This window comes from Dipodomys merriami, unplaced genomic scaffold (assembly GCF_024711535.1).
Source record: "Dipodomys merriami isolate MVZ:Mamm:240054 unplaced genomic scaffold, mDipMer1.0.p SCAF_2, whole genome shotgun sequence".
NCBI classification, from domain to species: Eukaryota; Metazoa; Chordata; class Mammalia; order Rodentia; family Heteromyidae; genus Dipodomys; species Dipodomys merriami.
This window is the reverse complement of record NW_027203381.1, coordinates 50,567,016-50,579,588: the sequence shown is the minus strand read 5'-3', so window position 1 is coordinate 50,579,588 and position 12,573 is coordinate 50,567,016. Positions and strand designations below refer to the sequence as shown.

At 39.7% G+C, this 12,573-nt stretch overlaps 1 protein-coding gene across 4 annotated transcripts in view; it reads right to left on the bottom strand.

Annotated features, from left to right (window-relative positions):
• Nucleotides 1–12,573, bottom strand: part of Spire1 (spire type actin nucleation factor 1) — a 160,854-nt gene that overhangs the window by 20,436 nt on the left and 127,845 nt on the right. For 2 of the 4 annotated variants that reach the window (XM_070029608.1, XM_070029610.1), the window contains exons 9-10: nt 10,641–10,682; nt 4,941–5,113 (exon numbers count right to left, since the gene is read on the bottom strand). In XM_070029608.1, the coding sequence (XP_069885709.1) occupies nt 4,941–5,113; nt 10,641–10,682 (215 nt within the window). The remainder of the gene's footprint in view (nt 1–4,940; nt 5,114–10,640; nt 10,683–12,573) is intronic. The other 2 variants (XM_070029609.1, XM_070029611.1) reach the window with 1 other exon arrangement.

Here is a 12,573-nt window from a genome sequence, read left to right as displayed (position 1 = left end):
GGCAAGAAAGTCTGTGAGACTCTTATCTCCAATTAAGCACCCCAAAAAGCCAGAAGTGGAGCTGTGGCTCAAGTGGTAAAGTGCTAGTCATGAGCAAAAAGAGCTCAGGAAGAGTACCCAGGCTCTGAGTTCAAGTCTTAGGACTGACGCGTGTGTGCATGCATACAGACGCAGACACACACACACACATACACACACACACACACACACACACACGTGCGCACACGCACACGCACACACACACACACACACACACACACTTTTGGGACTTACCATGGAGCACAATAAAGCATTTAACAAAGCCTTTATCCCATATATGATGTTGGTCATAAAAATTGCAAAAAAAAAATCTTAGAAGTGATTACAATAATCTTTTGTTAATAGAAAGTCAGAAGGTAAAAGAAATATAAGCCAAGGGCCAAGACTCTCTTTCAGGAAGACAAAGAAGTCTTTCCTAGCACCCCTAATAATCATCTGATGAGGTGGCTGATGAGGTGGCTGCTACTGTCTGAAACAGGGCCGGCACCTGCTTGCCTCCCAGATTCTTCAGCAAAGTCTAATTTACACGTGGTTATCTCTGCTACTGATAAGGGAGAAACACATGATTTTTCTTTATTCATATATGGAACTAGATTGTAAAATAAAACTTGTCTTTAAAATGCTATCATATTTACTTCTGTAAGAAAGCAAAAAAAAAATGGCTCTCTGAATCTGTCAGAATGAATTTTTTAATAAGGAAACAAAATTTCAATAGTTCTATGTTAACCAACTGAAATACCAAGTTAAAGTGGAAAATGAGAAGGTGTCAGGCTCAGAGTCTGATGCATGGAGCCAGGCCCAGGAAGCACTTGTGCTCACAGGGATCCTCGCATTCCAGCTGTGCCCTCTCAGGTTTATTGTATACTTGCGTCTTTATATTCTTGTTGTCTTACTGACCACTTTTTCCTGGCTGGGGTTCATTGTCTCTTCTTCAGCCTGGTTTCTAAAATCTGCTTGCTTGTGCTGGCTGATTGCAGGAATGGTTCCATCACTCATGAGATCAGGCTTTTTGAGTTCAGAATTGTGGCTGAAGGAGAGCTGCCTGTAGCTTGCCTTTGCTCCCAGGTGGCACTGTTACTTAATCTAACTCACTTATTTTCCTAAAAAGAAGCCCAAGAAAGTCTCAGACCCAGCTCCTTTGCTTACCTTTGTTACCAGAAGCCTGCGTATCACAACAACCAAAACTAATCTTTTATTTAAAAAGAGTTATTTCCCCAACTCCTCCCTCTCCTCTGCCCCCAATATTGTAAAGTTCATTTTCAACAGTGTCTTGTACATCTCACTGTTACAATGGATCAATCTGTATCCTTATTTCAGCATTTTGTTATATCCCTTCTCCTCCCTAAATTATAAAAATGCATATATAAGATGCAGGACACCGAAGGGAAGTGATGGTAGGAGTAAAACAAAGGAGGAGGTAACAATGCTTGATAGGAAATGTACTCATTACCCTACTGATGTAACTGTAATCCCTCTATACAGTAGAGTGAGAGTGAGTGAGAGAGAGAGAGAGAGAGAGAGAGAGAGAGAGAGAGAGAGAGAGAGAGAGAGAGAGAGAGAGAGAGAGAGAGAGAGAGAGAGAGAGAGAGAGAGTGTGTGTTTGCTTGAGATAAGCTAAGAGAAGTGACTGAAGATAAGCCAGAAACTATGAAGCTACATTTCTAGGAACTGACAAAAGACCCAGTATAGGAGGTCTGGTGAAATCGTGGATGGTTTTTCTAACTTGGTCTCTACCTTTCTAGGGGCTTAGTTTTCTCACTGAAAGTGAGTATGGTGGACAAAATTTCTAGGCTCCTTTCAGTTAATTTTTTTTTAATTCAGGCATTCTTACACAGTGCTGCTTGAAATATTGCCAAGTTTATGGACAAATAACTTTGGAGTTAGATGTGGGTTTCCAATATGACTGTCACAAATGCTATCATTTACAACTATTTCTGTTCCCTTATTTTTTTAAGTAAAAATGAAATATCATATGATTTGGGAAAAAAATCCACAATGGCCTTATTTGTTCCCTTTTCTTTGGGAGGAGGAGAGAATACTGTGATTTGAACTCAGTGCCTTGTCCTTGCTAAGCTAGTATTCTATCTTTGAGCCATGCCTCTAGCTGCTTTTTGCTGGTTATTTTTGGAGATGGAGTCTATTGAACTTTTCTGCCGAGACTGGTCTCAAGCTAAGACCCTATGGATTTGGCCTCCAAGTAGCTCAATTACAGGTGTAAGCCACCTGCACCTGGCTCTTATTCTTTATATAAGGACTACAGCCACTTTCTAATGTTTTAGCAAAGTGAAATTGATATGTAAAGTCTAGCTCAGAGTTAACCCTGTAAAAAGCAACTATTATCCCTTTAAGAAACTTCACAGTATCTATGTACCAAAAGCTATAAAAAATGTGCAGTCTTTCATTTAGCAAGTGGAATTCTAGAAATATTCTGAGAACCAAATGTCTGTAAAAATTTAACAAAAGAGTGCCACAACAGTATTGCTATTTATAATGGCAGAAAACTGGAAACAAACTGTTCCAAAAGAAAGGACTGAGCGAATAAAATATGGTTAGATAAACTGGGCACTGGTGGCTCACGCCTGTAATCCTAGCTACTCAGGAGGCTGAAATCTGAGGATCACAGTTCAAAGCCAGGCTGGGCAGGAAAGTCCATGAAGCTCTTATTTCCAACCAGAAGCGGCAATGTGGCTCAAGTGGTAGAGCACTTGCCTTGAGCTGAAGAGCTCACGAACAGTGCCCAGGCCCAGAGTTCAAGCCCCACGACTGACCAAAACAAACAAACAAACAAGCCAGAAGTGGAGTTATAGCTCAAGTGGTACAGCATTATTAGCCCTGATTTAAAATCTAAAGGACAGCATCCAGACCTTGAGTTCAAGTCCCAGTACTAGCACAAAAAAAAAAACCAAAACATTAAAAGATTTAATGAGACACATGAGATCATGCATGTAGAGATTTGTGCAACAGGAGTCTGGTGGTGGCTAGAAGACATTTCCTGAGACGTTAAGAAAAACCATCTCACTTGGATGACTGTCTGATGAGGGAGAAATTCACTCCTGCCTGTTAGCCCTAATGTGAGAAGGGAATGGAGTGACTGGGCTGTAGTGCTGCTGCTTCCTCCCCCAGGGGAGGTTCTGGCTTGGCCTTCTGCCATTTCAAAGGCTGCAGCACAGAGGGTAGGCAAAGAGGCCTGTGCAAGGTGCATCAGATTCAGGGGGCTCACTGGTAAAAAGCTCAGTGTCAGCTAAGTGCTGCCACTTCCTAGTGGAACTTCCTCTTAGGATGGAAAATGAATTGTACAAGGTTCTACCAGGCCCTTGCAGATGGGGAAGCGGTAGTGGTGGTGTGTGGTCAGGGCTCTGATGCCCAGTTCTGTTTCTTGCTGATGGATGCTACTTCTGTGTAAGTCTGCTTTAAGAAAAAGTTTTACTGCTTACAAAAATGATCTAGGAGGAGAAATAAGGAAGTAGGTGATAAAAATTGAAAGAAGGAAAAAAAGAAGGGTCAGACTTCTTCACAATATCCCTTTATTTGGTTTCTGTAGCCCTGAGTGTTGACTGTGCAGTCTTACTTGGGAATTCACTTGGTCAATCAGCAGAGCCACCAGATACTGTGGAATCTGATCCTGTGGGGAAGATTCACTGCAGGACAAACCTGGCTAGCAGAGCGAATGATGTGATCCCCTTCTGCCTGTCTGATGCCCCCACCCCAATTTCTCAAATACATTTTTTTGGTTGGTCTGTGAGCCAGTACTGGGACTGAAATTCAGGGCTTGTGCTCGCACTTGGTTTGTTCACTCTAGGCTGGCACTCTACCTCTTGAGCTACATCTCTACTTCCACATACCCCAAATTCTCAAACTGAGGCTTCTCCAGCTCCTCTGGATGCTGAAGTCCCTGAACTTCACATACCCTAAAACAGTGCTCACTAAACACTTGTAATAATTCTGAGATATATGGAGCTTATTTCCTAAATTATAAACAACTAGAGGGCAAAAGATGAATTATTTCTGCCTTTATTTCTTTAATTCTTGTTGAAAACATTCAGTAAATATTTGACTGGGAAAAAAACTGATGAAGAGAACAAATAGGAAGAGGATAAAAGAATACGTTAAAGTTGGGCGCCAGTGGCTCAAGCCTATAAACCAAGTTACTCCCAGGGGGCTGAAATCTGAGTTCTGTGGTTCAAAGTCAGCCCAGGCAGAAAAGTCCGTGAGATTCTTATCTCTGATTAACCACCAAAAAGCTGGAAGTGGAGCTGTGCTCAAGTGGTAGACCACACACACACACACACACACACACACACACACACACACACACACACACACACACACACACACACACACACACACACACACACACACACACACACACACACACACACACACACACACACATATGTTAGGACAGAGGGAATAAAAATTATTAAAAACATGAATGTTAGTCTGCATAATGTGATATGGGACATATCTAACAGCCATATTTGCTGCCATTATTAGATAGCAAACATAACCACCAATCTTAGTTACTCATTCCCCAACACCAAAATAAATGAAGGAATGGGCTGAAAGTGGAAGAAGAATACCCTTCTAGAAAATTAGGAAGGCAGGATTCCTCAGTGCCTTTTCCAATTTTACATTTCTGGGGAAGAGCTGCCAATTTCCAGAGGAGACGTGAAGATTATCAAGTCAACCCCTGTATCAGGTAAAAGATAGGAGGGATCAATTCTCTGTGGTATTCTATAAACTATCTACCATACAGGTTGATACTAAAAGTAGTAATATATTGCTTGACTTTCTATCGTGTAAGTTAATCTCAAGTTAATTGTGGTCTTGAAGGTTAAAACATGGGAAGAGACGAAGCAGCAGCTGTAGGTACTGGCTGAGAACTTGAGTCAGAGCCTCACCTCAGAGTCTGAGCTGTCAAGCTCCGCCAGGGTGGGGGCTTTGAGGAGCTTCTTTCGCTGCACAGGTGCCTGCTGGGTGGCACTGAGCCCATTTTCTTTTGTCTGTGATGATAAGGCTCCATTCACTATAGATGATTCTCCCACATTCTTTGGAGATTCTGAGGCATTGACATCTGGTAAGGGAAAAGCAAAAGCTTACCTTTCCTTAGGCCAGCAAGGGTAATTGTTGAAAGGACATACCATGTGACAGCATACTTTTATGTCTCCCACCCCCCACAGACTCCCCCCAAGATGCTTGAGACAATGGCCTTGTCTGTGCATATGAGACTTTGTTTTTTAAAGAAATAAACTGTCAGAGTCAACTGAAGGAAACTTTAACATGAATAATTACATATTCAAGTTATATTCAGTTTAGATTCAGAGTTGGGAGAACTCCTATAGATGACTGACTGAATTGCTATTTGCAAGTGAAAGAACAGGGCTCAGAACTAGCTCTACCTTGGGGCTGGGAAGGTGGCTCAGTGGTAGAGCACTTGCCTTACATGCATGAGGTCCTGGGTTTGATTCCTCAGCACCACATAAGCAGGAAAAAAAGCCGGAAATGGTGTTGTGGCTCAAGTGGTAGAGTAGCTAGCCTTGAGCTGAAGAGCTGAGGGACAGTGCCCAGGCCCAGAGTTCAGGCCCCATGACCGGATCAAAAACAAAAAACAAACAAACAAAAAAAACTAGCTCTACCAGCCCTAAGGGCCAGGGGTGGGTAAAAAGATCCAACACACAGAATATTATCAGGCCTAAAATTTGAAAATATTTTGGCCTAAAAATCAAAATACCTAGCTGGGTGCCAGTGGCTCATGGCTGTAATTCTACTCAGGAGGCTAAGATATGAGGACCAAAGTTCAAAGCCAGCCTAGGAAGGAAAGTCTATAAGACTATCATTCCCAATTAATCACAAAAAGGAGCTTGTAAGAATTAAATGTGTTAGTAAATGCAGGTAAAATAATATGTCTAGTGTAGACAATGCATATGCATTGATTTTTTTTTTTGTAGCACAGATTAAACCCATGAAAGTTAGAAAATGCTCTATAGTTGGAGCCATGTCCCAGCCCCCAGTATTGCCTTTTATCTCTACCTATGAGTAAAACAAGGCCTTGGCTGACTCAGATAGTGCTGTAGGCCAGAGCTGATGGTTGATGATGATCACGATCATAACTAATCCTTGCCATTTCTGATGCCAAAGGCCTCCCACGCAAGTGGAACTAATTTTCCTTAAGTTAATAACTAAGTACAAAATAAGAATTATTTCAAAGTGAAAAGAGTAACCACTATATAATTCAATGCACAGTCCAGCATGATAGACAGTTCCTGCTATTTGTGGCTGAGGTAGAGGGCATGCTGAGCATGAAAGTGAAGATGTGGTTATGGTTTCTTCACAAGCATCAGAACTGAATGGATTTCTATTTATAGTAGACTTCCTCAACAAGTGATATTATATACTTCCATGTAAGAGGTACACAGTTCCAAGGATGCATTGAGCATTAAGTCTGTTCTGCAGCATAGCTTTTGTGGACATTATTGAGAAGAAACATAGGCATCATTTTTTGTTACAATTATATATATTATATAAAATTTAATATTCACAATTTCTGCTTCACTTCAGATATGAAGAAAGCCAGAAAACATGCCCCGAAGAAAGGGCATTGAAGAAAGGGGTTAACTAAGCCAGAAAGGAAGGATAGAAGTAGGGAAAGGGGTAAGGGGACAGAGAAAGAAAAGGGAGAAGATAGCTGTCTTCTTCCCATTTTTTGTTTTAGGCAAATCTTTTAAAAGATTTTTATTTATTTAGAAACAAGGTCTCTCTATGTATCGTAGGCTGGTTTGGAATTAACTGTGCATCCTAGGCTGGCATCAAACTCCTGCTCCCCCTGCCTCAGTGTTCTGAGTGCTGGGATTCACTGTGACTAGTGGCATAGTCTGTGACACTACATCCCGCTAGATGGAAGTTTTCAGCGAGAACTTGGCATCATATGCATTCATTTTGTTCTTATCTTTTCAAGTATTAAATAGCAAAAAAAAGTTGACAGGGCATTTTACAAAGAGAAAAATAGCAAAGGCAGAAAAGTTGTATATAAATTTCAAGGGTTAAAATGACTAAATAACTCTTTTAAGAGGAGACGTTGGAAGAAAAGTATCTCAGGAAAGTATTCAAAAACTTTTCCAGAAAATGACTGTGTTAACTGGTGAATTCCTACTTAAGAAAAAGACTAATGCCTAAGTATGGTCTTAAAATATCTATCTTCAACTTTTTATTCTACAGCCTGCCTTGCTCTATGTACTTCCTATACAATTGTTCTCACTGTAGTATTTATTTTCCAAGAGAGAGGACACCTTCCCTTCTTAGCCCCTAATATCTCAACAGAAATCCTGCCACTGCCCGGTGGCAATCACTCAAGCAGAGGCTTAGTAGAGAGAATACACTCAGCTTTCCAAGGCTAGAACCACCATTTCATCTTAAGGTTTGCCATCTTCACACCATTGGCAGTGCACAGAGGAAACTGAAAAGTTGCTACAAATTTAATATCTTGCAAAAACTATAGCTATTATATCAGATCTTCAACTTTATAGATCATATATCTTAAGAATATTTAAAAAGCCATTTAGTGCAAATTAAAATTTTTTAATAGTGCTGATAACATTTAGGACTGACAAAAAAGCATGGTAGATCTGGTGGCATTGACTGTACTCCCAGCACTCAGGGCTGGGCAGGAGCTGCATGAGTTGGAGGCCAGCATAAGCTATACAGCAAGACCTCCTTTTTTCTTTTCCAGCCCCTCTGGGACTTAAACTCAGGGCCTGGGTATTGTCCTGGAGCTTCTTTTGCTCAAGGCTAGCAATCTGCTACTTGAGCCGCAGCCTTACTTCTGCAGCCCCACTTTTGTCTTTTTTGGTCTCAGACTTTCTAGCTGGCTTCATACCATAGTCCTCAGATCTCAGCCTCCTTAGTTGCTAGGATTATAGGTATGAGCCACCAGCAAGCACCCACTCGTGTTAGCAACAATGGCTGCTTTAAGTGTATTCCAGTCTCAATGCAAACAATCTCAGACATTTCTCAATAGCTTTCTAACTGTGCTATGGAATTGACAGCTGTCATTCTCATACCTGTATCAATTCAAAGTCTGAGGAGAATGAGATAAAATAGGTTTTGTAACAGCAGGTTTCAGTGACCTCACACAAGACTAGATGATATAAGGTTTTAATCACACATTGCCTAGTTATACTCAGTTGGATATATTTGAAAGAGTTTGATTATCTGTATTTGCTGTTTAAATGAATAAATCATTGCTATCACTCCAATGTACCAAATGCAAACACACAGATTCTATATTTTATATTTCATCTAAGACAGAATTTCCTAAAAAAATAATCTGATGAAACTTACATGAAGATAAAAAGATATGAATTATTTAGATATGACTTTAGAAACTATACACTGTATGATCAGATCTAAAATGCACACTTGTGATATCAAATACTTTATGTGCAAATAACTTCCTGTATGTCTACTGCAGTTTTTAGTTGGAGGAAATATGATTAGAACACATATTAGGTGTTTAGTATTTGGCAGGAAACAAATGATACTCACCTCAATTGATGCTGACTGCACGGCTAGGCTGCTCACTCAGAAATAATACTCCTAAGATACACATGCTTCAGCAGAATTACCTCCTTACAGCTTATTCTATACTTAAGTTCAGAGTCATTATCTAGACTGTGCACAAATTTCAACTTTTTTTCTTTATTCATTTTCCCACTGAGAAAACACATTCTAGCCTTTATATTTAGTCAAAGAAATGAATCTTTCCGATTTATAGTTTGGCACATTTTACTTAACAGTCAAAATGTAATAATCAAAAACGTAAAGAAGCAAAAAAATCAAGACTGAAGCACTTAGAAATCACAAAGCACAATAAGGCATAAAATAAACTATTGCAAATGATAAAGCAGTGAACACAGGCAGTACTTGGGGCAGTACTGGGGTCTGAATTCAGAGCCTTATGATTTCTAGGCAGGTGCTCTACCACTTGAGCCACACTGCAGCTCTTTCCTCTTTAGTTATTTTCAGATAGGGTGTGCTTTTTTGTTCAGGATGGTCTTAAACTGATTCTCCTTTCTGTCTCCCATACAGCTAGGATGTAAAGTACCATGCCCAGCCTTGGACTGATTCTCCTATATCTCCCAAGTAGTTAGGATTATAGGGATGAGCCTATCCTTTTGTGTAAAGGGCTATAGAGGTGTCTTTCCAACACAGAACGATCACAGCCTATGAAAATAGAGTAAACTTACACATATTATGTGTGAACATGCACAACTGTGTGCATGTATATTATATATTATACTATATAATATATACACAATATACATATTCCTAATAGCTAATTCATACAAGTCAATAATTCATGTGTTTAGGCAACTTCCCTCTCCCTCACAGTTCAACTAAAGAGAACACATTTAGCAGATATTCAGAGAGATAGTGTCTATTATGATGTATTTGGCCATTTTTTCCCCCTTTGGCACTACTAGAGTTTGAACTCAGTGCCTCGTGTTTGTTAGGCAGGTGCTCTATTGCTTAGGTTATGTTCTCATCCATTTTTCGCTTTAGTTATTTTTCATAGGATCTTGTACTTTTGCTAGGGGCCAGCCTTGGACCACAATCCTACCTATACCTCTTGTACAGTTAGAAGTATGTGTTATATGGCCAACTTTTGAAGGCTAGTAGTAACCACATATATTCCACTGCAAATGGACTAATAAATAAAAACTGCCAAATGGATAAAGAAAATAGAAAAGGTTCATTGGTGGTCAGTCAAAAATAGTAAGTGAAGATTACTAAATATTAGTTATACTTGAGACTTACTATGATAAATAGAAATTTTAAAGAAGAGTTGAGATAATTTCATATTTAGAAGACAGTAAAGATGTAATACAGAAAAGAACACAGCACTCACTGTTTCTTTAAAAATCTTCATGTAAGGCCTGCTTAAGAGGCCTTAAAAGAGTATTCTGGAAGAAAATATGCTAAAAAAAATCTCATTTTGTCATATTATATCTCATTTTGCAATTTGAACAATGGCTCCTGATATCTATAAACTGGATTTGGAAAATATTTCATAGGAATTAGATTATCTTTGAAAGTTTGCTCAGATACATTTACAATTCTGTTTTAAAAAGGGAACTGTGTTACAGATTAAGTTCAGTAATTTAAGCTTGTAATATCCCTAAATTTGAACTAAAAGGGCATGCCTTCCACTGAAAATGGTAGGGGGCAGAGGGAAAAAGGACCAAGGCCACCGTGCTCCTCACCAGCATGTGGTGGCTCATCAGCTTCTGCCCCCACACAATGCTCATTTAGTGGTCATTTTGGGGGGCTTAGCTGCTTCATTACGGAAGGGTTTAGAGAACACTGTGGACACTGTCTTTAAAGTTTTCCACCATCTCCTAGGATGCTATGGGTCTATTATTTCAATAATACTAATAATGTTCCAAGTAGGCAGGGAATTTTTGTTTTACTGACCACAGCTTAGAAGAAAGCCTTTCCATTTTCTTTTCTGCCATGTTAGAACAAGCAGACAATGAATGTGATTCACAAAAACCACACAGCCCACATCACGACCCACGTCAGGTGTGAAAGCACTTTGTTTTTACCTGACAAGTCAAAACTGTGAGACATGCTAAGTGGCCGCATTGCTGAAAAAAAAAAAGAAAAAAACAATAGAAAGGAAATAATTTAGCTGTTAGGAGTATACAGGGAAGACAAGAAAGAGAGCAAGGTAAAAGCAGCCCCTTGGTGACACATCGTAGATCTGAGGCAGAAGCTGGAGGGACAGAATCAGAAATACACTAAAATCACACAAGACTCTAGTTTCAGTTCTATCATTAAGACTAGAAACAAAAGAATATAAGAAAAAATCGTGTTTGAAAGAAGAAGCCACATGTTAGATACAAACACTTTAACATCATAAAACATGATTTTTCACTTATATATAAACAGAACAAATAAAAATGACTTTGGTTTTACAACATGATTTCAGGAATAATGTATGGTAGTTTTAGAATACACATGTCTTTCAACAACCATGAAAATTTGGCCCTGCATAAGCGTAAGGTTGTTTTTTTGTTTTATCAGTCCTGGGACTTGAACTCGGGACCTGGGCACAGTCCCTGAGCTTCTTTTGTTCAAGGCTAGCGCTCTATCATTTGAGCCACAGCGCTACTTTGGCTAGTTGTTGTTGTTGGTCATGAGGTTTGAACTCTGGGCCTGGGTGCTATTCCTCACCTCAGCTCTTCAGCTCAGGTTAGCAACCTATTACTTGAGCCACAGCACCACTTCCCATTTTCTGGTGGTTTACTGGAGATTAGAGTCTCATGGACTTTCCTGCTCAGGCTGGCTTTGAACCGTGATCCTCAGATCTCAGCCTCCTGAGTAGCTAGGATTACAGGCATGAGCTACCAGTGCCTGGCTACTTTGGCTTTTTCTGCTTACGGGTTACTGAGGAATCGAACTAAGGCACATTCCCAGCTCAAGAGTGAAGATTTTTACAAGATATCTCAGTGAAGAACAAGGTGTTGGTGAACCAGTTGTGTTGGGTACAGTGTCATCTTGGAGTTGGGAGTCCACAGGTCTTAGCTCCGCCATTTACTGGCAGTGTGACCCAGCAAGTTACTTAACCTCTTCATGTTGTGGTTCTGTCATCTACAAGACAGGAATAATGGTACCTATCCCACAGAGTTATTATAAAGATTAAATTACTTCATACAAAAACAGGGCTTGTGGGACAATTACCAACACACACACACACACACACACACACACACACACACACACACACACACACACACACACACACACACACACACACACACACACACACACACACACACACACACACACGAATGACAGGAAAGTAAAACAGGCTCTGTTGGGGGACTGTAGCAGCAAGGAGGGTAGAAGGTGAATAAAGGTGAATATGGTCAAAATACTTCAGATGCACTTATGAAAACAGAATAATGAAACCTGCTGAAATTGTTTTAAGAAAGGGAAGAAGAGTAAGGGAGAGTAAGAGAGGAAGTGAGGTTGGCCAAGTCCATTGTCTATATGGAAATGTCACAATGAAATCCTCCTTGTACAATGAATGAATGCTAATAAAATTGTCTTAATAAAAAGGGTGGTTTGAATAGTGCTTATTACACAGAAACACAATTTTTATTAAGAATGAAATGACTATTTCTTTCATGTTGAAATAATTTTAAAACACTACATAGAATAAAACTATTGAAGATGGGTAAACTCTAGGGTATGTAAACTTTTTTGTTCTATTAGAGACTGAACATAGAGCCTTGTGCTTGTTAAGCAAGTGGTCTGGTACTAAGCTACAACCCTAACCCTTTTAATATTTATTTTATTTTGAGATAGGATCTAAATTAGTTGCCCAGGCTGACCTTGAACTTGCAATCCTCTTGCTTCAGATTCCTAAAGAGCTAGAATTAGAGACATGCACCAATGTGCTCAGCTGTGACTTATATCTTAATAGTGCTTTAAAAAGACCATTGCAAAGATTTGATGAACTTGTGTATTCAT